General features: G+C 38.6%; 3 protein-coding genes across 3 annotated transcripts; all 3 read left to right on the top strand.

The window, feature by feature from the left end:
* Positions 1-5,901: 5,901 nt before the first annotated feature.
* Positions 5,902-6,278, top strand: LOC143890860 (protein transport protein Sec61 subunit gamma-like). Its single transcript, XM_077395541.1, has 2 exons — positions 5,902-5,995; positions 6,163-6,278. Exons 1-2 carry the CDS (start codon positions 5,902-5,904, stop codon positions 6,276-6,278), a joined length of 210 nt encoding a protein of 69 aa, XP_077251656.1.
* Positions 6,279-13,366: 7,088 nt separating this feature from the next.
* LOC143890859 (protein transport protein Sec61 subunit gamma-like) lies at positions 13,367-13,743 on the top strand. Its single transcript, XM_077395540.1, has 2 exons — positions 13,367-13,460; positions 13,628-13,743. Exons 1-2 carry the CDS (start codon positions 13,367-13,369, stop codon positions 13,741-13,743), a joined length of 210 nt encoding a protein of 69 aa, XP_077251655.1.
* Positions 13,744-20,830: 7,087 nt separating this feature from the next.
* LOC143890858 (protein transport protein Sec61 subunit gamma-like) lies at positions 20,831-21,207 on the top strand. Its single transcript, XM_077395539.1, has 2 exons — positions 20,831-20,924; positions 21,092-21,207. The coding sequence occupies exons 1-2, from the start codon at positions 20,831-20,833 to the stop codon at positions 21,205-21,207; spliced, it is 210 nt and encodes a 69-aa protein (XP_077251654.1).
* The last annotated feature ends 591 nt before the right edge of the window (positions 21,208-21,798 follow it).

The following is a 21,798-nucleotide window of genomic DNA, read 5'->3' as shown; positions in this document are numbered from 1 at the left end:
ATTAGTGAAATCGATCAAAGATGGTAAATTCTTCATTCCTTTTGAAGGTTTTTAATAAAGATAGAAATTAACAGATTCCGTGTTCCACGATCTGGTTTTTCTTCTTTTGTTCTGAAGAGCTTCTTAATAAAGATAGAGATTAGCAGAATATGTGTTACACGATCTGGTCTTTTCTTCAAAGTGTTTTGAAAAGTGTTTTAATAGAATAAGAAATCATCGGATTTAGTGTTGCACTATCTGATGGTTCATTTGACTTGTTGTTGAAAATGTTTTATAAGGAAAAATTACTAAACCTGTGTTACACGGTTTAGTCCCTTTTGAGGGGTTTTAAAAAAAAAAGAGAGAAAAATTACCGAATTTGCGTTACGCGGTTTGGTCTTTTTGAGGATTTTTATAGGGAAAATTTTTTTGATCCTGTGTTACACGGATTAGTCTTTTCTTCCTTCTCCCGGGTATTTAGTACCCTGATGATTAGTATTGTAATGTCAAGTAGTGACTTACCTAATCATCGTTCCGCAATGTGCAGCTTCCTAATGTGTTAGGAGTCATGTGTATCTGCGAAGAAGTTTGTATGGGACTGTTTAGCAGGACATACAAATTTGGGTTTACGTGGAACTGTTTAGCAGAACCGCGTGATCCGGAGTGATTCGCTACCTTGAAAGAGAGGAGTCAGAATTACTCGGATAGTTAAACAGATTTATTTTCAGCAATGATCTGTATAACTATCGCTAGGCTTGAGACTTAGTCTCGCCTCGGGTATTAGAAATTTGAGTTTGGCTCGAATAGTCGAGTACCCTAATAAGTGGTCGAGAAAGTTTTAGACTGATCGACGAGATTTTAACAGAGTTCGAAATTATCAAACCTGAGTTACACGGTTTGGAATTTTCTTCGGTCTTTTTGTGGGTTGCAATAAGGAAAATATTTCCGATCCAGCGTTACGCAGATTGGTTTTTCCTTCCTTCGCCTGGGTACTTTGTACCCTGATGATTAGTAGTGCAATGTCACGTAGTGACTTGCCTAATCATCGTTCCGCAATGTGCAGCTTCCTAACGTGTTAGGAGTCATGCGTATCTGCGAAGAGGTTTGTATGGGACTGTTTAGCAGGACATACAAATTTGGGTTTATGTGGAACTGTTTAGCAGAACCGCGTGATCCAGAGTGATTCGCTACCTTGAAAGAGTGGAGTCAGAATTACTCGGATAGTTACACAGATTTATTTTCAGCAATGATCTGTATAACTATCGCTAGGCTTGAGACTTAGTCTCGCCTTTGGTATTAAGATGTTTGAGTTTAGCTCAAATATTCGAATACCCTAATAAATTGGTCAAGTCTTAGACTGATCCGCATGATATAAAAAAAAAAAAAAACTCTTTGAGTGTTTGGTTTTGAACTTGTTTTGGACGAGTTTTGATACATTGGTCTTTGGCCTATTTTTGCAGGTTTCTAAAAAAGAAAAAAAAAAAAACTCTTTGAGTGTTTCGAATTATACTTGTCTTAGACAAATCGCAACGTGGTTTCTAAAAAAAAATGGTGAAAACTCGTGGAGTGATTGGAATGATTTGTTTGTTTGGTTGGTTGGTGCTCTTAGAGCAATTGTTATGTTTGCTTTGGCTTAGCCTGATAAAAAAAAAAAAAAAAAAAAGTGTTTGTGTTGTTGTAATCGTTCGTTCGTTTTCTTATTAACTAGTTTAGATAGTTGAGTCATGAGTATTAGGGAGAGACTATCTCTTTGAGATGTCTTAGTTGCCGAGTTAAGAGTTAGTGAGAGGCTATCTCTCTATTGTTGGTAGAGTTTTATCTTTGTGAATATCATTTTGAAGCTGAAAAAAAAAAAAAAACCAAAAATTTGTTTTGCTTTTGGGTCAGTCAAAATGTGTCGTCTGTTCAGCTTTGCCATTCGCGTGTTACACACGCTCTGCCAAAGAGGGGCATCTGTAGACACCCCATTTTGACCGGACCCAAGTTCGCTATGCCTGGGCGAAATCCCGTTCAATCATTTTCGTCGTGTTTCGCATTTTTCCGCTAAGTGTTGAGAAGAGATTATTCATAAGAATCCGACCAAGGGAGAATTTGGACCCGTTTGGTGGGCCCGCATTGAACATTTGTCTAAATTCGAATCAACCGGGGGGCCCACATTGTTTAGATCCGAAAAATTGAAAAATACCCTGATTGGTGAATTTAGTGTGTTAAATCCATGTGAGAACCCCCTCTATCATTGATTTATATGTTTTAGGTCATTAATATCTTGATCTGACTTTACGGATCATCAATCGGGACAAAATAAGCTAGGGTCACTTCATAGCCCGGACCCTGATTCCATTCCGAGACCCGATTTCCTTAAATCGTTAGATCAATGGCAGATCTTGACCTGGGTCTAACCATCCAAAACCACCTAACCTCTCCTCTCATCCTAACCCTCCAAACCTCACCTAACCTCTCCTCTCATCCTAACCATCCAAACCTCACCTAACCTCACCTAACCACCTAACCTCACATAACCTTACCTAACCTCACCTAACCTTACCTAACCTCACCTAACCTCACCTAACCTCCTATCCCATTCTCCTATAAATACCCTCTCATCCCACCATCCAAAGGAGGAGAAGAAAGGTAAGAACCCCTCTCTTAGAAAAAAAACCATCTCTCTCTCTCTCTCTCTCTCTCCCCATTCAAAGTGAGGAGAGCAAAGAAGAAAAAAAAAGATCAAGAGGAAGAAAAGCGGAAGCGATCGCACATAGGTGGGATTTTCGAGTTTTTCGGCTTTTGGATTCGGCAAGGAACTCATCACAGGTAGGTACACTGTTTTCAGAATTTTTCAGAATTATTTGGTATATTTTCGGATTTTTGCATGATTTTTAACGAAGAAAACTAAAAGATATACTAAACAGATTCCAAAAATAATGAAATTTCGTGGGAAAATAATATGATAATGATACATTCTACCATGAATTTGTGAGAATTTTTGGATTTTGTTTGGTGTATTATTTTACGCATTCTTTGAAAATTATCAGATTTTGGGAGAATTGTTACTGACGTCAAATCACCGATAAAATTCTCCAAATTTTTACAGTAGTCTTAAATTCTATACTTCTTGCTTCTGTAAAATTTTCAAGTGATTTGGATCTTGTTTCATATGAGCTGGAGTGTTAATTCATAATCTGGTTTAAAATTTGAAAAATCCGAAACTGATAGTAAATAGTTTTCTAAATTCATGGAAATCTCACAGCATGCTATTTTCCCTTATCTCTTACTACTGTAGAAATTTCATGGAATTTAGATTTCTATTTCTAGTAGTTTCTGTGTTATTTTGCAATCTGGTCAATTAGTTGTTAAATCGAAATTAAATATGAGTTTAATGTAAAAAATCTGTAAAAATCTTCCAGGAAGCTACATTCTATCACATCTTGTTGCTAGAGAAATTTCAAATCATTTCGAATTCGTTTGTAACAGTTTCACTTGTAAAATCACTCATATGGTTAAAAATTGGTAAAATCCATTAAAAAATTGAAATTAATTGAAAATCATCTTAAAATCTCTAAAGCACCTTCATCTTTGTGTGTGTTTGGGAGACCCGCCCGGTCTCATTCTCTCGTTAGTCCTCTTTGTGCGCCGTTTGGTTTTGGAAGAACGCCCTACTCGGCTTGGCTCCATACCCCTACCCTTATGGGTATTGGGTTGCACATTTGTTGCACCCTAGGGCTAGGTAGCTGTCCGGCCCGGCTGGGTGTTTTACCTCTGCCAAATGTGCAAATTCGTGTTTCCTTTTCTTTTAGAGAGTCTTTGACTCATCTATCCTTTAGTTGGTGTTATTGGAGTCTTTGACTCATGTTTCCATTTCTTTTAGAGAGTCTTTGACTCATTCGTTCTTTTGTTGTATTACTAGGAAGTCTTTGACTCATTGGTTCTTCTGTTGGCGTTATTTGGGAGTCTTTGACTCATTCCTCCTCTAAGTTGTAGTATTAGAGAGTCTCTGACTCATTTGTTCCCCTCTTTAGTGTTGTTAGTTCGGAGTTTCTCCTTTAGAGTTGTTGATTACTTCGCTTTGATTAGAGGCTAACTCAGTCTTATTAAAGCTTCGCTTGCTTGGGATCTTGGATCGTTTTCTCTCTTCTTGGGACGCTATCTTTCTTGTTGTGGTTCGTCTCTTTGAGGCGTTAGTTGCTTGTTTGGGGTTTCCCCTTTTTACTTTAGGGCTTTGCCCTAGTTTATGGTTATGCTTGTTTGTTCTCTGTAAGAGTGAATTCATCTAAAGGTCCTGAGCATTGGAAAAGCTTTAAAATCCAAAAACATTGGAAATTTAAAACTCAAAAACATTTGAAAACCTCTAAAAAGCCAAAAGTGTTGAGTGTTTTAGAAATAACAATTAGGAGAGTTCGTTTCGAACTACGTTGGCTTGATCCTCTTCCGAGGTACGTAGTGCAGCTTGGGATTTATATCCCAAGTCCAGCCAAACTTTTTTGTAAATAACTGTTTTAAACCTTCTTCAAAAACCTTTAAAATCTTGTTTTCAAAAGATCTTCCTCTAGAGTTAGGAGTTTCTCCTAGATAGAGAGTTTTAGAGTTAGGATTTTTTTTTGATAGGTTATTTGATTGTTTGTTTGCTGTGTGCTTGTTTTAGAGTTAGGGGTCTGTCCTAGAGTTATAGGAGCGCCTCCGTCCGGTCAGTCGGCGATCCACATCGCCGAGTGATGACTAGAGTAGGATACGCTAGTCCACCCTTGGTTTTCCTTAGGAAATACAGCCTAGTCACACATAGATTGTAAGAACCACCTGCATTAGCTTAGGGCTAATCTGCATTTAGTTAGGGCATATGGGTGTCATAAAATCCACAATTCACTGAAATTTAAATAATCGTACAAGAAACTTTAATAACCGGTTCGGTCTTTTAGATCGAGTCTAGGATAGAAGTCTAGGTGTCTTAGGCATCCTAGCTTAGAATAGGCGCGAAGAACTACGTTGCCTTGATTCTCGTGGATGCGGGGATACGTAGGCTTCTTTGGATGAATACCAGACCATCCGAGGACTCAGGCTAATAATTTAGAGTCTTAGGATTTGTTATGTAGTCATCGTATATTTTGATGTGTTTTCTTACTTTCTAGTACTGATCCTATACCTTTAGCTATAGCTTGCATGTGTTTGCATATCAGAAATTAGATCATAGGGTGCATGTCACGTAGTTCGCACATTAACAGAGAGTTGAATGAGCCATTTAAAATGAATTTAAAAGAGTTAACTTTTGGAATTGAAGACCGATTATCGAGCAGGAATGATGCATGTGGTGGATAAATCCCCATACCTTCCATTCTTGTAACCAGGTAGCGAGTCTAGATTTCTGGTTAATTATGGGTCCTAGATCCCACATCTAGGTGGCGACTCTGTCAGTCTCTTTTGTGTGGAATTCGGATTGCCTTAGTGATCCCAAGTTCACATAAAAGATGAATTAAAATCAATAATAAAAGGCACACGCCAATCGCGTGGGTACGAGAGACCAAGAGATAGTGCGTGGCGGCTCGCGCCCCACACCCCTCTCGCGGGATCGGGTCCCACACCAACGCAACGTTTGATATAGGTGGTGATAAATTCGCACCCTCTGTGGGATAATTCGCACCACTGTAAAGGAGGGAATGTGGCAGACTTTAACGCCTAAAGTGGTGCAAACTATCCTACAGAGAAAGCGAATTTATCATCTCTCTTGATATAATGTCTCATACTGAGTCATCTAGTCAGAAAAATCAAAGGGAGTTTCTCTTAAATAAGTGAAAAAAGTAGGGAGTTTGTGGTAAATAGCGTCAAACTACTATAAAACGCGTCAACATAAGGCTTCTTTCTTTACATAGTCATACAATTCTCAAATTTCTCCTTCTCCTCTCAGATCTAGGGTTTCTTCTCCTCCTTCTGAAAATGGATGCCATAGATTTAGTGGTCGATTCTTTGAGAGAATTCGCCAAGGACAGCTACCGCCTCGTCAAGAGATGCCACAAACCAGATCGGAAAGGTAAAATTACAGTCCGATTGCTCTTTCTATCGATTATTCTTTTTTTTTGAATTTTTTGATCAAATCTTCGAAATATCATGTGGATCTTCGAAATTTAAAATCTCTCGTTAATCTTTTTATTTTTTTCCCTCCTCGATTTGGTTTTGAAATCGCTCAATACGGTGTAGAATTCACGAAAGTTGCGTTTCGTACTGCGATCGGGTTCGTTGTGATGGGATTTGTAGGGTTTTTCGTGAAGCTGATCTTTATTCCAATCAACAATATCATCGTAGGTTCTGTCTAGGTAAGGATCCCAAATAACCCTAACTTTTCTTTTCTTTTTTGAATGGACGATTACTTTTCTCATTCATTTATTTTTAACTGTTGTTGAAATATTGGCATGGATGTGAGGAATTCTGTCATTATTTCATTTTTTTTTTTTAGTTCAAGGATGAGAATGTAGAAATATTACCACTATTGTAGCTGATTGGAAGATTTGGGTTATCACATGATTAGCAATTTTAATTGATAATCAAATTTTGAAGCTGTTTGGAATTTTATTTTATTTTATGAAATTGTTGAAATTAGCTGAATGCCTGTGCGGGATGCACGTGTAGAATTAGTCTATAGAGTTCAATTATGGACGCATTAAAGCAAGGTTATTAGATACTGAAGGGAAACCCACATGCAAGTTTCCTTGCATGAATTAGTGGACCAATCGCTAATTGTGGTTGCTCCCTTTGGCATGAGCGAACCTGTTTTGGAATGGGTTAGGAATGAGGGGTAATATCCATTTATTGTAGCCTAGGAGGGACTCATGGCTAAATAATGGATGCAAAACTGAAATATTCTCCATTACGAATAGACGAAAACCATCGGCACAGTCTTGCAGAATTATAAGATAGTTAGAGGAGACATTATGCCTAGTTTTTAAAAGAAAAATAATGGTGGCAGAAGCATATGTTTGAACCACTTGTTTAATGATCTAAACCGTTTGGATGTTTGCGGCGATATGCATGTATTTGAGGTGATATGTTGCATGTATTTGAGGTGATATGTTATGGGATTTGAAAGGATGTTTATAATCAAACAAAGAAGTGAAGTAGACAACCAACAATCCTCAGATTTTGTGAGCATTTCCCAAGTTGACTTGTCCTAATCGACTACTGGAAAGTGAAATACTCAAGAGGGGGGTGAATTGATTTTAACACTAAATTAGCCCTTTTTAAAAAATTACCTATGAACCCTAATTGGAATTTTTCTTCACTTAATTAAATATTTGGTTAGTGCAAATATAATTGAAAGCAAAATGAAACGTCAAACCAAAAACAATAATGAAAGTGCAAGACAAGAAAGAACACACCGATGTATAGTGGTTCGGGCAAAGCCCTACTCCACTCTTCTTAAGATCGTCCTTAAGGATTTCCACTATTGGAGACCTCCACGATGCCCGGCTCCGAGGCGGTTACACTTCCAAGGGATATTAAATGAGGATGCCCTTACACCTTTACAAAGACTCTCCTTCTCCGCCGAGTTCTAAGCGGTTGTTCTCTAGGGAATTAAAAAAGGAATGCCCTAGCCACCTATACAAGAAGTGAAGATTGAATAGCTTGGCTTCTTCTTGAAAGCTTGATGCTCTTTGTAGATCCTTGATTGCTCTTCAATGATCCATTGCACCCAAAAAGATGTTTTGTTCATGAAAAGCTGCCCATTGTTGGAAGAAGATCAAGACCAAAATCCATGAGTTTTAATATGGAAAAGACAAATAATTAACAAAATCTTTCATGGGTTTCAAACATATAAATGTATCAAGAATGAAATTGATGCAACTGAGGTAATGGGTTTACCATTTTCTACTGTATTTTCCCTCCAGTTTCCCTTGGAAGAGACTTGTTTGCTGCTCCTCTTCTCTCTTTTCCGTTTAAGGGCAGAGAGAGAGACCTGTGCCCTAGTTTTTATCTGTATTTTTTTACGCTTCACTCGACTTGTGAGAGTGGGGCTCACATAATTTGATGATCTAAACCATTCATTTGTTCCTCCTCGGCTCAAATTTTTTTTCAGTAGGATGATCCTAACCGTCCAATATGTTCTGTGTAAAATGAATGGCACGGTAGAGAAACCTCCTTGAAAGTCCATTCTTAAAAAATGAATGGTTAAGATCATCCAATTTTGTGCCCCTCAACCGTCCAATATTGATATATATGATGAGTTGTCATCGTAGCACAACTCTCATCCAACCATTGCTTCCATATTGGGGCCATTTGGATACGCGGATTTTAAAATCCAGGTTTTAGGTTGAAAGCAATGTACAAGAGGGTTCACCATCAAGCTGCTGTGTGCTCTTCCGACAGCGTTTCTTGGATTTTAGGTAAGAAATCCAGGTTTTTGAAATGTCTCCCACATCCTGCGATTTCTAAAACATGGAAACATGGGATGATCTGTTGCTCTCTCACTGACGGAAGAAGGGCAAGGAATCAGAAAACGACGGATGGTCCGCTTCCTCTCTTGCATCTTATCTACAATTTTGAAGAAATCCTAGATTCTAAAATCCACGTATCCAAACGGCTTAGGGTCATCCTTTCTTGCCCCAATTAAGGGTGCAACTTGGGTCAAACTCAACTCGAAACAGACGGTTTTAACTTGCTTGGGTTGGCATTTCCTTATGTTGGGTTGGGAAAAGCCAACCCGATTTAATTTCGGGTTGGGTTAGGGTTGAGGCCTTGGCAACCCGACCCAACTTGAACCCAGCCTCCGTCCTCTAATTTAATTGTGATTTTCTCTGTGCTTTGTTTTTTCTTGTACTATTCTGTTTGCCCTAGGAGAATCCGAACCCAACCCAACTCAAACCTGGCTCGATTTGGAAAAAAAAAAAAACAGGTTAGATGGTTGACCATCCTCGACCTGAGGTCCAAGTTAGGTCGAGTTAGGATTGAGGGAATGCTATCTCGGGTTGGGCTAGGGTTGGCTGCAACCCTATGCAACCCGACCCAAGTTGCACCCCTAGACCCAATACATGATATTTTTATTTTGCCCAACTGAGAAAAAAAAAATTAATGAATTTTTTTTAGTGGAATTCTAGACTGAAGGGAGCCCTTGCAAAAAAGAGGTGAAAGGCTCTCCCATTGGCTGCACATCCCCATCATGCATTAATAACTGCCGAAAAGTCAAACATGATGGTGATTTGCAGCCATTGGGGGAGCCCTTTCACCTCTTTTTTGCGAGGGTTCCCTTCAGTTTAGACTTCCTATTTTTTTTTAAAATTAAAATAACTAATTTATTTTTTCCCCATTCGTGTTAAGGTAATAGAAATACGAATCGGATTAGGAATTTAGGATACGTATTTCGATAATCCAACGCAACGTTTGATATAGGTGGTGATAAATTCGAATTTAGGATACGTATTTCGATAATCCAACTGTAGACACCCCATTTTGACCGGACCCAAGTTCGCTATGCTTGGGCGAAATCCCGTTCAATCATTTTCGTCGTGTTTCGCATTTTTCCGCTAAGTGTTGAGAAGAGATTATTCATAAGAATCCGACCAAGGGAGAATTTGGACCCGTTTGGTGGGCCCGCATTGAACATTTGTCTAAATTCGAATCAACCGGGGGGCCCACATTGTTTAGATCCGAAAAATTGAAAAATACCCTGATTGGTGAATTTAGTGTGTTAAATCCATGTGAGAACCCCCTCTATCATTGATTTATATGTTTTAGGTCATTAATATCTTGATCTGACTTTACGGATCATCAATCGGGACAAAATAAGCTAGGGTCACTTCATAGCCCGGACCCTGATTCCATTCCGAGACCCGATTTCCGTAAATCGTTAGATCAATGGCAGATCTTGACCTGGGTCTAACCATCCAAAACCACCTAACCTCTCCTCTCATCCTAACCCTCCAAACCTCACCTAACCTCACCTAACCTCTCCTCTCATCCTAACCATCCAAACCTCACCTAACCTCACCTAACCTCACCTAACCACCTAACCTCACATAACCTTACCTAACCTCACCTAACCTTACCTAACCTCACCTAACCTCCTATCCCATTCTCCTATAAATACCCTCTCATCCCACCATCCAAAGGAGGATAAGAAAGGGAAGAACCCCTCTCTTAGAAAAAAAACCATCTCTCTCTCTCTCTCTCTCTCCCCATTCAAAGTGAGGAGAGCAAAGAAGAAAAAAAAAGATCAAGAGGAAGAAAAGCGGAAGCGATCGCACATAGGCGGGATTTTCGAGTTTTTCGGCTTTTGGATTCGGCAAGGAACTCATCACAGGTAGGTACACTGTTTTCGGAATTTTTCAGAATTATTTGGTATATTTTCGGATTTTTGCATGATTTTTAACGAAGAAAACTAAAAGATATACTAAACAGATTCCAAAAATAATGAAATTTCGTGGAAAAATAATATGATAATGATACATTCTACCATGAATTTGTGAGAATTTTTGGATTTTGTTTGGTGTATTATTTTACGCATTCTTTAAAAATTATCAGATTTTGGGAGAAGTGTTACTGACGTCAAATCACAGATAAAATTCTCCAAATTTTTACAGTAGTCTTAAATTCTATACTTCTTGCTTCTGTAAAATTTTCAAGTGATTTGGATCTTGTTTCATATGAGCTGTAGTGTTAATTCATAATCTGGTTTAAAATTTGAAAAATCCGAAACTGATAGTAAATAGTTTTCTAAATTCATGGAAATCTCACAGCATGCTATTTTCCCTTATCTCTTACTACTGTAGAAATTTCATGGAATTTAGATTTCTATTTCTAGTAGTTTCTGTGTTATTTTGCAATCTGGTCAATTAGTTGTTAAATCGAAATTAAATATGAGTTTAATGTAAAAAATCTGTAAAAATCTTCCAGGAAGCTACATTCTATCACATCTTGTTGCTACAGAAATTTCAAATCATTTCGAATTCGTTTGTAACAGTTTCACTTGTAAAATCACTCATATGGTTAAAAATTGGTAAAATCCATTAAAAAATTGAAATTAATTGAAAATCATCTTAAAATCTCTAAAGCACCTTCATCTTTGTGTGTGTTTGGGAGACCCGCCCGGTCTCATTCTCTCGTTAGTCCTCTTTGTGCGCCGTTTGGTTTTGGAAGAACGCCCTACTCGGCTTGGCTCCATACCCCTACCCTTATGGGTATTGGGTTGCACATTTGTTGCACCCTAGGGCTAGGTAGCTGTCCGGCCCGGCTGGGTGTTTTACCTCTGCCAAATGTGCAAATTCGTGTTTCCTTTTCTTTTAGAGAGTCTTTGACTCATCTATCCTTTAGTTGGTGTTATTGGAGTCTTTGACTCATGTTTCCATTTCTTTTAGAGAGTCTTTGACTCATTCGTTCTTTTGTTGTATTACTAGGAAGTCTTTGACTCATTGGTTCTTCTGTTGGCGTTATTTGGGAGTCTTTGACTCATTCCTCCTCTAAGTTGTAGTATTAGAGAGTCTCTGACTCATTTGTTCCCCTCTTTAGTGTTGTTAGTTCGGAGTTTCTCCTTTAGAGTTGTTGATTACTTCGCTTTGATTAGAGGCTAACTCAGTCTTATTAAAGCTTCGCTTGCTTGGGATCTTGGATCGTTTTCTCTCTTCTTGGGACGCTATCTTTCTTGTTGTGGTTCGTCTCTTTGAGGCGTTAGTTGCTTGTTTGGGGTTTCCCCTTTTTACTTTAGGGCTTTGCCCTAGTTTATGGTTATGCTTGTTTGTTCTCTGTAAGAGTGAATTCATCTAAAGGTCCTGAGCATTGGAAAAGCTTTAAAATCCAAAAACATTGGAAATTTAAAACTCAAAAACATTTGAAAACCTCTAAAAAGCCAAAAGTGTTGAGTGTTTTAGAAATAACAATTAGGAGAGTTCGTTTCGAACTACGTTGGCTTGATCCTCTTCCGAGGTACGTAGTGCAGCTTGGGATTTATATCCCAAGTCCAGCCAAACTTTTTTGTAAATAACTGTTTTAAACCTTCTTCAAAAACCTTTAAAATCTTGTTTTCAAAAGATCTTCCTCTAGAGTTAGGAGTTTCTCCTAGATAGAGAGTTTTAGAGTTAGGATTTTTTTTTGATAGGTTATTTGATTGTTTGTTTGCTGTGTGCTTGTTTTAGAGTTAGGGGTCTGTCCTAGAGTTATAGGAGCGCCTCCGTCCGGTCAGTCGGCGATCCACATCGCCGAGTGATGACTAGAGTAGGATACGCTAGTCCACCCTTGGTTTTCCTTAGGAAATACAGCCTAGTCACACATAGATTGTAAGAACCACCTGCATTAGCTTAGGGCTAATCTGCATTTAGTTAGGGCATATGGGTGTCATAAAATCCACAATTCACTGAAATTTAAATAATCGTACAAGAAACTTTAATAACCGGTTCGGTCTTTTAGATCGAGTCTAGGATAGAAGTCTAGGTGTCTTAGGCATCCTAGCTTAGAATAGGCGCGAAGAACTACGTTGCCTTGATTCTCGTGGATGCGGGGATACGTAGGCTTCTTTGGATGAATACCAGACCATCCGAGGACTCAGGCTAATAATTTAGAGTCTTAGGATTTGTTATGTAGTCATCGTATATTTTGATGTGTTTTCTTACTTTCTAGTACTGATCCTATACCTTTAGCTATAGCTTGCATGTGTTTGCATATCAGAAATTAGATCATAGGGTGCATGTCACGTAGTTCGCACATTAACAGAGAGTTGAATGAGCCATTTAAAATGAATTTAAAAGAGTTAACTTTTGGAATTGAAGACCGATTATCGAGCAGGAATGATGCATGTGGTGGATAAATCCCCATACCTTCCATTCTTGTAACCAGGTAGCGAGTCTAGATTTCTGGTTAATTATGGGTCCTAGATCCCACATCTAGGTGGCGACTCTGTCAGTCTCTTTTGTGTGGAATTCGGATTGCCTTAGTGATCCCAAGTTCACATAAAAGATGAATTAAAATCAATAATAAAAGGCACACGCCAATCGCGTGGGTACGAGAGACCAAGAGATAGTGCGTGGCGGCTCGCGCCCCACACCCCTCTCGCGGGATCGGGTCCCACACCAACGCAACGTTTGATATAGGTGGTGATAAATTCGCACCCTCTGTGGGATAATTCGCACCACTGTAAAGGAGGGAATGTGGCAGACTTTAACGCCTAAAGTGGTGCAAACTATCCTACAGAGAAAGCGAATTTATCATCTCTCTTGATATAATGTCTCATACTGAGTCATCTAGTCAGAAAAATCAAAGGGAGTTTCTCTTAAATAAGTGAAAAAAGTAGGGAGTTTGTGGTAAATAGCGTCAAACTACTATAAAACGCGTCAACATAAGGCTTCTTTCTTTACATAGTCATACAATTCTCAAATTTCTCCTTCTCCTCTCAGATCTAGGGTTTCTTCTCCTCCTTCTGAAAATGGATGCCATAGATTTAGTGGTCGATTCTTTGAGAGAATTCGCCAAGGACAGCTACCGCCTCGTCAAGAGATGCCACAAACCAGATCGGAAAGGTAAAATTACAGTCCGATTGCTCTTTCTATCGATTATTCTTTTTTTTTGAATTTTTTGATCAAATCTTCGAAATATCATGTGGATCTTCGAAATTTAAAATCTCTCGTTAATCTTTTTATTTTTTTCCCTCCTCGATTTGGTTTTGAAATCGCTCAATACGGTGTAGAATTCACGAAAGTTGCGTTTCGTACTGCGATCGGGTTCGTTGTGATGGGATTTGTAGGGTTTTTCGTGAAGCTGATCTTTATTCCAATCAACAATATCATCGTAGGTTCTGTCTAGGTAAGGATCCCAAATAACCCTAACTTTTCTTTTCTTTTTTGAATGGACGATTACTTTTCTCATTCATTTATTTTTAACTGTTGTTGAAATATTGGCATGGATGTGAGGAATTCTGTCATTATTTCATTTTTTTTTTTTAGTTCAAGGATGAGAATGTAGAAATATTACCACTATTGTAGCTGATTGGAAGATTTGGGTTATCACATGATTAGCAATTTTAATTGATAATCAAATTTTGAAGCTGTTTGGAATTTTATTTTATTTTATGAAATTGTTGAAATTAGCTGAATGCCTGTGCGGGATGCACGTGTAGAATTAGTCTATAGAGTTCAATTATGGACGCATTAAAGCAAGGTTATTAGATACTGAAGGGAAACCCACATGCAAGTTTCCTTGCATGAATTAGTGGACCAATCGCTAATTGTGGTTGCTCCCTTTGGCATGAGCGAACCTGTTTTGGAATGGGTTAGGAATGAGGGGTAATATCCATTTATTGTAGCCTAGGAGGGACTCATGGCTAAATAATGGATGCAAAACTGAAATATTCTCCATTACGAATAGACGAAAACCATCGGCACAGTCTTGCAGAATTATAAGATAGTTAGAGGAGACATTATGCCTAGTTTTTAAAAGAAAAATAATGGTGGCAGAAGCATATGTTTGAACCACTTGTTTAATGATCTAAACCGTTTGGATGTTTGCGGCGATATGCATGTATTTGAGGTGATATGTTGCATGTATTTGAGGTGATATGTTATGGGATTTGAAAGGATGTTTATAATCAAACAAAGAAGTGAAGTAGACAACCAACAATCCTCAGATTTTGTGAGCATTTCCCAAGTTGACTTGTCCTAATCGACTACTGGAAAGTGAAATACTCAAGAGGGGGGTGAATTGATTTTAACACTAAATTAGCCCTTTTTAAAAAATTACCTATGAACCCTAATTGGAATTTTTCTTCACTTAATTAAATATTTGGTTAGTGCAAATATAATTGAAAGCAAAATGAAACGTCAAACCAAAAACAATAATGAAAGTGCAAGACAAGAAAGAACACACCGATGTATAGTGGTTCGGGCAAAGCCCTACTCCACTCTTCTTAAGATCGTCCTTAAGGATTTCCACTATTGGAGACCTCCACGATGCCCGGCTCCGAGGCGGTTACACTTCCAAGGGATATTAAATGAGGATGCCCTTACACCTTTACAAAGACTCTCCTTCTCCGCCGAGTTCTAAGCGGTTGTTCTCTAGGGAATTAAAAAAGGAATGCCCTAGCCACCTATACAAGAAGTGAAGATTGAATAGCTTGGCTTCTTCTTGAAAGCTTGATGCTCTTTGTAGATCCTTGATTGCTCTTCAATGATCCATTGCACCCAAAAAGATGTTTTGTTCATGAAAAGCTGCCCATTGTTGGAAGAAGATCAAGACCAAAATCCATGAGTTTTAATATGGAAAAGACAAATAATTAACAAAATCTTTCATGGGTTTCAAACATATAAATGTATCAAGAATGAAATTGATGCAACTGAGGTAATGGGTTTACCATTTTCTACTGTATTTTCCCTCCAGTTTCCCTTGGAAGAGACTTGTTTGCTGCTCCTCTTCTCTCTTTTCCGTTTAAGGGCAGAGAGAGAGACCTGTGCCCTAGTTTTTATCTGTATTTTTTTACGCTTCACTCGACTTGTGAGAGTGGGGCTCACATAATTTGATGATCTAAACCATTCATTTGTTCCTCCTCGGCTCAAATTTTTTTTCAGTAGGATGATCCTAACCGTCCAATATGTTCTGTGTAAAATGAATGGCACGGTAGAGAAACCTCCTTGAAAGTCCATTCTTAAAAAATGAATGGTTAAGATCATCCAATTTTGTGCCCCTCAACCGTCCAATATTGATATATATGATGAGTTGTCATCGTAGCACAACTCTCATCCAACCATTGCTTCCATATTGGGGCCATTTGGATACGCGGATTTTAAAATCCAGGTTTTAGGTTGAAAGCAATGTACAAGAGGGTTCACCATCAAGCTGCTGTGTGCTCTTCCGACAGCGTTTCTTGGATTTTAGGTAAGAAATCCAGGTTTTTGAAATGTCTCCCACATCCTGCGATTTCTAAAACATGGAAACATGGGATGATCTGTTGCTCTCTCACTGACGGAAGAAGGGCAAGGAATCAGAAAACGACGGATGGTCCGCTTCCTCTCTTGCATCTTATCTACAATTTTGAAGAAATCCTAGATTCTAAAATCCACGTATCCAAACGGCTTAGGGTCATCCTTTCTTGCCCCAATTAAGGGTGCAACTTGGGTCAAACTCAACTCGAAACAGACGGTTTTAACTTGCTTGGGTTGGCATTTCCTTATGTTGGGTTGGGAAAAGCCAACCCGATTTAATTTCGGGTTGGGTTAGGGTTGAGGCCTTGGCAACCCGACCCAACTTGAACCCAGCCTCCGTCCTCTAATTTAATTGTGATTTTCTCTGTGCTTTGTTTTTTCTTGTACTATTCTGTTTGCCCTAGGAGAATCCGAACCCAACCCAACTCAAACCTGGCTCGATTTGGAAAAAAAAAAAACAGGTTAGATGGTTGACCATCCTCGACCTGAGGTCCAAGTTAGGTCGAGTTAGGATTGAGGGAATGCTATCTCGGGTTGGGCTAGGGTTGGCTGCAACCCTATGCAACCCGACCCAAGTTGCACCCCTAGACCCAATACATGATATTTTTATTTTGCCCAACTGAGAAAAAAAAAATTAATGAATTTTTTTTAGTGGAATTCTAGACTGAAGGGAGCCCTTGCAAAAAAGAGGTGAAAGGCTCTCCCATTGGCTGCACATCCCCATCATGCATTAATAACTGCCGAAAAGTCAAACATGATGGTGATTTGCAGCCATTGGGGGAGCCCTTTCACCTCTTTTTTGCGAGGGTTCCCTTCAGTTTAGACTTCCTATTTTTTTTTAAAATTAAAATAACTAATTTATTTTTTCCCCATTCGTGTTAAGGTAATAGAAATACGAATCGGATTAGGAATTTAGGATACGTATTTCGATAATCCAACGCAACGTTTGATATAGGTGGTGATAAATTCGAATTTAGGATACGTATTTCGATAATCCAACTGTAGACACCCCATTTTGACCGGACCCAAGTTCGCTATGCTTGGGCGAAATCCCGTTCAATCATTTTCGTCGTGTTTCGCATTTTTCCGCTAAGTGTTGAGAAGAGATTATTCATAAGAATCCGACCAAGGGAGAATTTGGACCCGTTTGGTGGGCCCGCATTGAACATTTGTCTAAATTCGAATCAACCGGGGGGCCCACATTGTTTAGATCCGAAAAATTGAAAAATACCCTGATTGGTGAATTTAGTGTGTTAAATCCATGTGAGAACCCCCTCTATCATTGATTTATATGTTTTAGGTCATTAATATCTTGATCTGACTTTACGGATCATCAATCGGGACAAAATAAGCTAGGGTCACTTCATAGCCCGGACCCTGATTCCATTCCGAGACCCGATTTCCGTAAATCGTTAGATCAATGGCAGATCTTGACCTGGGTCTAACCATCCAAAACCACCTAACCTCTCCTCTCATCCTAACCCTCCAAACCTCACCTAACCTCACCTAACCTCTCCTCTCATCCTAACCATCCAAACCTCACCTAACCTCACCTAACCTCACCTAACCACCTAACCTCACATAACCTTACCTAACCTCACCTAACCTTACCTAACCTCACCTAACCTCCTATCCCATTCTCCTATAAATACCCTCTCATCCCACCATCCAAAGGAGGATAAGAAAGGGAAGAACCCCTCTCTTAGAAAAAAAACCATCTCTCTCTCTCTCTCTCTCTCCCCATTCAAAGTGAGGAGAGCAAAGAAGAAAAAAAAAGATCAAGAGGAAGAAAAGCGGAAGCGATCGCACATAGGCGGGATTTTCGAGTTTTTCGGCTTTTGGATTCGGCAAGGAACTCATCACAGGTAGGTACACTGTTTTCGGAATTTTTCAGAATTATTTGGTATATTTTCGGATTTTTGCATGATTTTTAACGAAGAAAACTAAAAGATATACTAAACAGATTCCAAAAATAATGAAATTTCGTGGAAAAATAATATGATAATGATACATTCTACCATGAATTTGTGAGAATTTTTGGATTTTGTTTGGTGTATTATTTTACGCATTCTTTAAAAATTATCAGATTTTGGGAGAAGTGTTACTGACGTCAAATCACAGATAAAATTCTCCAAATTTTTACAGTAGTCTTAAATTCTATACTTCTTGCTTCTGTAAAATTTTCAAGTGATTTGGATCTTGTTTCATATGAGCTGTAGTGTTAATTCATAATCTGGTTTAAAATTTGAAAAATCCGAAACTGATAGTAAATAGTTTTCTAAATTCATGGAAATCTCACAGCATGCTATTTTCCCTTATCTCTTACTACTGTAGAAATTTCATGGAATTTAGATTTCTATTTCTAGTAGTTTCTGTGTTATTTTGCAATCTGGTCAATTAGTTGTTAAATCGAAATTAAATATGAGTTTAATGTAAAAAATCTGTAAAAATCTTCCAGGAAGCTACATTCTATCACATCTTGTTGCTACAGAAATTTCAAATCATTTCGAATTCGTTTGTAACAGTTTCACTTGTAAAATCACTCATATGGTTAAAAATTGGTAAAATCCATTAAAAAATTGAAATTAATTGAAAATCATCTTAAAATCTCTAAAGCACCTTCATCTTTGTGTGTGTTTGGGAGACCCGCCCGGTCTCATTCTCTCGTTAGTCCTCTTTGTGCGCCGTTTGGTTTTGGAAGAACGCCCTACTCGGCTTGGCTCCATACCCCTACCCTTATGGGTATTGGGTTGCACATTTGTTGCACCCTAGGGCTAGGTAGCTGTCCGGCCCGGCTGGGTGTTTTACCTCTGCCAAATGTGCAAATTCGTGTTTCCTTTTCTTTTAGAGAGTCTTTGACTCATCTATCCTTTAGTTGGTGTTATTGGAGTCTTTGACTCATGTTTCCATTTCTTTTAGAGAGTCTTTGACTCATTCGTTCTTTTGTTGTATTACTAGGAAGTCTTTGACTCATTGGTTCTTCTGTTGGCGTTATTTGGGAGTCTTTGACTCATTCCTCCTCTAAGTTGTAGTATTAGAGAGTCTCTGACTCATTTGTTCCCCTCTTTAGTGTTGTTAGTTCGGAGTTTCTCCTTTAGAGTTGTTGATTACTTCGCTTTGATTAGAGGCTAACTCAGTCTTATTAAAGCTTCGCTTGCTTGGGATCTTGGATCGTTTTCTCTCTTCTTGGGACGCTATCTTTCTTGTTGTGGTTCGTCTCTTTGAGGCGTTAGTTGCTTGTTTGGGGTTTCCCCTTTTTACTTTAGGGCTTTGCCCTAGTTTATGGTTATGCTTGTTTGTTCTCTGTAAGAGTGAATTCATCTAAAGGTCCTGAGCATTGGAAAAGCTTTAAAATCCAAAAACATTGGAAATTTAAAACTCAAAAACATTTGAAAACCTCTAAAAAGCCAAAAGTGTTGAGTGTTTTAGAAATAACAATTAGGAGAGTTCGTTTCGAACTACGTTGGCTTGATCCTCTTCCGAGGTACGTAGTGCAGCTTGGGATTTATATCCCAAGTCCAGCCAAACTTTTTTGTAAATAACTGTTTTAAACCTTCTTCAAAAACCTTTAAAATCTTGTTTTCAAAAGATCTTCCTCTAGAGTTAGGAGTTTCTCCTAGATAGAGAGTTTTAGAGTTAGGATTTTTTTTTGATAGGTTATTTGATTGTTTGTTTGCTGTGTGCTTGTTTTAGAGTTAGGGGTCTGTCCTAGAGTTATAGGAGCGCCTCCGTCCGGTCAGTCGGCGATCCACATCGCCGAGTGATGACTAGAGTAGGATACGCTAGTCCACCCTTGGTTTTCCTTAGGAAATACAGCCTAGTCACACATAGATTGTAAGAACCACCTGCATTAGCTTAGGGCTAATCTGCATTTAGTTAGGGCATATGGGTGTCATAAAATCCACAATTCACTGAAATTTAAATAATCGTACAAGAAACTTTAATAACCGGTTCGGTCTTTTAGATCGAGTCTAGGATAGAAGTCTAGGTGTCTTAGGCATCCTAGCTTAGAATAGGCGCGAAGAACTACGTTGCCTTGATTCTCGTGGATGCGGGGATACGTAGGCTTCTTTGGATGAATACCAGACCATCCGAGGACTCAGGCTAATAATTTAGAGTCTTAGGATTTGTTATGTAGTCATCGTATATTTTGATGTGTTTTCTTACTTTCTAGTACTGATCCTATACCTTTAGCTATAGCTTGCATGTGTTTGCATATCAGAAATTAGATCATAGGGTGCATGTCACGTAGTTCGCACATTAACAGAGAGTTGAATGAGCCATTTAAAATGAATTTAAAAGAGTTAACTTTTGGAATTGAAGACCGATTATCGAGCAGGAATGATGCATGTGGTGGATAAATCCCCATACCTTCCATTCTTGTAACCAGGTAGCGAGTCTAGATTTCTGGTTAATTATGGGTCCTAGATCCCACATCTAGGTGGCGACTCTGTCAGTCTCTTTTGTGTGGAATTCGGATTGCCTTAGTGATCCCAAGTTCACATAAAAGATGAATTAAAATCAATAATAAAAGGCACACGCCAATCGCGTGGGTACGAGAGACCAAGAGATAGTGCGTGGCGGCTCGCGCCCCACACCCCTCTCGCGGGATCGGGTCCCACACCAACGCAACGTTTGATATAGGTGGTGATAAATTCGCACCCTCTGTGGGATAATTCGCACCACTGTAAAGGAGGGAATGTGGCAGACTTTAACGCCTAAAGTGGTGCAAACTATCCTACAGAGAAAGCGAATTTATCATCTCTCTTGATATAATGTCTCATACTGAGTCATCTAGTCAGAAAAATCAAAGGGAGTTTCTCTTAAATAAGTGAAAAAAGTAGGGAGTTTGTGGTAAATAGCGTCAAACTACTATAAAACGCGTCAACATAAGGCTTCTTTCTTTACATAGTCATACAATTCTCAAATTTCTCCTTCTCCTCTCAGATCTAGGGTTTCTTCTCCTCCTTCTGAAAATGGATGCCATAGATTTAGTGGTCGATTCTTTGAGAGAATTCGCCAAGGACAGCTACCGCCTCGTCAAGAGATGCCACAAACCAGATCGGAAAGGTAAAATTACAGTCCGATTGCTCTTTCTATCGATTATTCTTTTTTTTTGAATTTTTTGATCAAATCTTCGAAATATCATGTGGATCTTCGAAATTTAAAATCTCTCGTTAATCTTTTTATTTTTTTCCCTCCTCGATTTGGTTTTGAAATCGCTCAATACGGTGTAGAATTCACGAAAGTTGCGTTTCGTACTGCGATCGGGTTCGTTGTGATGGGATTTGTAGGGTTTTTCGTGAAGCTGATCTTTATTCCAATCAACAATATCATCGTAGGTTCTGTCTAGGTAAGGATCCCAAATAACCCTAACTTTTCTTTTCTTTTTTGAATGGACGATTACTTTTCTCATTCATTTATTTTTAACTGTTGTTGAAATATTGGCATGGATGTGAGGAATTCTGTCATTATTTCATTTTTTTTTTTTAGTTCAAGGATGAGAATGTAGAAATATTACCACTATTGTAGCTGATTGGAAGATTTGGGTTATCACATGATTAGCAATTTTAATTGATAATCAAATTTTGAAGCTGTTTGGAATTTTATTTTATTTTATGAAATTGTTGAAATTAGCTGAATGCCTGTGCGGGATGCACGTGTAGAATTAGTCTATAGAGTTCAATTATGGACGCATTAAAGCAAGGTTATTAGATACTGAAGGGAAACCCACATGCAAGTTTCCTTGCATGAATTAGTGGACCAATCGCTAATTGTGGTTGCTCCCTTTGGCATGAGCGAACCTGTTTTGGAATGGGTTAGGAATGAGGGGTAATATCCATTTATTGTAGCCTAGGAGGGACTCATGGCTAAATAATGGATGCAAAACTGAAATATTCTCCATTACGAATAGACGAAAACCATCGGCACAGTCTTGCAGAAT

The sequence above is a fragment of the Tasmannia lanceolata genome, unplaced genomic scaffold (assembly GCF_043159265.1).
Source record: "Tasmannia lanceolata isolate RefF3 unplaced genomic scaffold, GAP_Taslan_0.1 ptg000013l, whole genome shotgun sequence".
In the NCBI taxonomy this organism is placed as follows: domain Eukaryota; kingdom Viridiplantae; phylum Streptophyta; class Magnoliopsida; order Canellales; family Winteraceae; genus Tasmannia; species Tasmannia lanceolata.
This window is presented reverse-complemented; position numbering and strand designations above follow the sequence as displayed.

What these genes read in the sequence shown, in the direction of transcription:
- LOC143890860 (XM_077395541.1), top strand. Translation starts at nt 5,902, where the DNA reads ATGGATGCCATAGATTTAGTGGTCGATTCTTTGAGAGAATTCGCCAAG. An exon ending in CCACAAACCAGATCGGAAAG is followed by an intron (nt 5,996 to 6,162) that starts GTAAAATTACAG and finishes AATACGGTGTAG; the next exon opens with AATTCACGAAAGTTGCGTTT.
- LOC143890858 (XM_077395539.1), top strand. Translation starts at nt 20,831, where the DNA reads ATGGATGCCATAGATTTAGTGGTCGATTCTTTGAGAGAATTCGCCAAG. An exon ending in CCACAAACCAGATCGGAAAG is followed by an intron (nt 20,925 to 21,091) that starts GTAAAATTACAG and finishes AATACGGTGTAG; the next exon opens with AATTCACGAAAGTTGCGTTT.
- LOC143890859 (XM_077395540.1), top strand. Translation starts at nt 13,367, where the DNA reads ATGGATGCCATAGATTTAGTGGTCGATTCTTTGAGAGAATTCGCCAAG. An exon ending in CCACAAACCAGATCGGAAAG is followed by an intron (nt 13,461 to 13,627) that starts GTAAAATTACAG and finishes AATACGGTGTAG; the next exon opens with AATTCACGAAAGTTGCGTTT.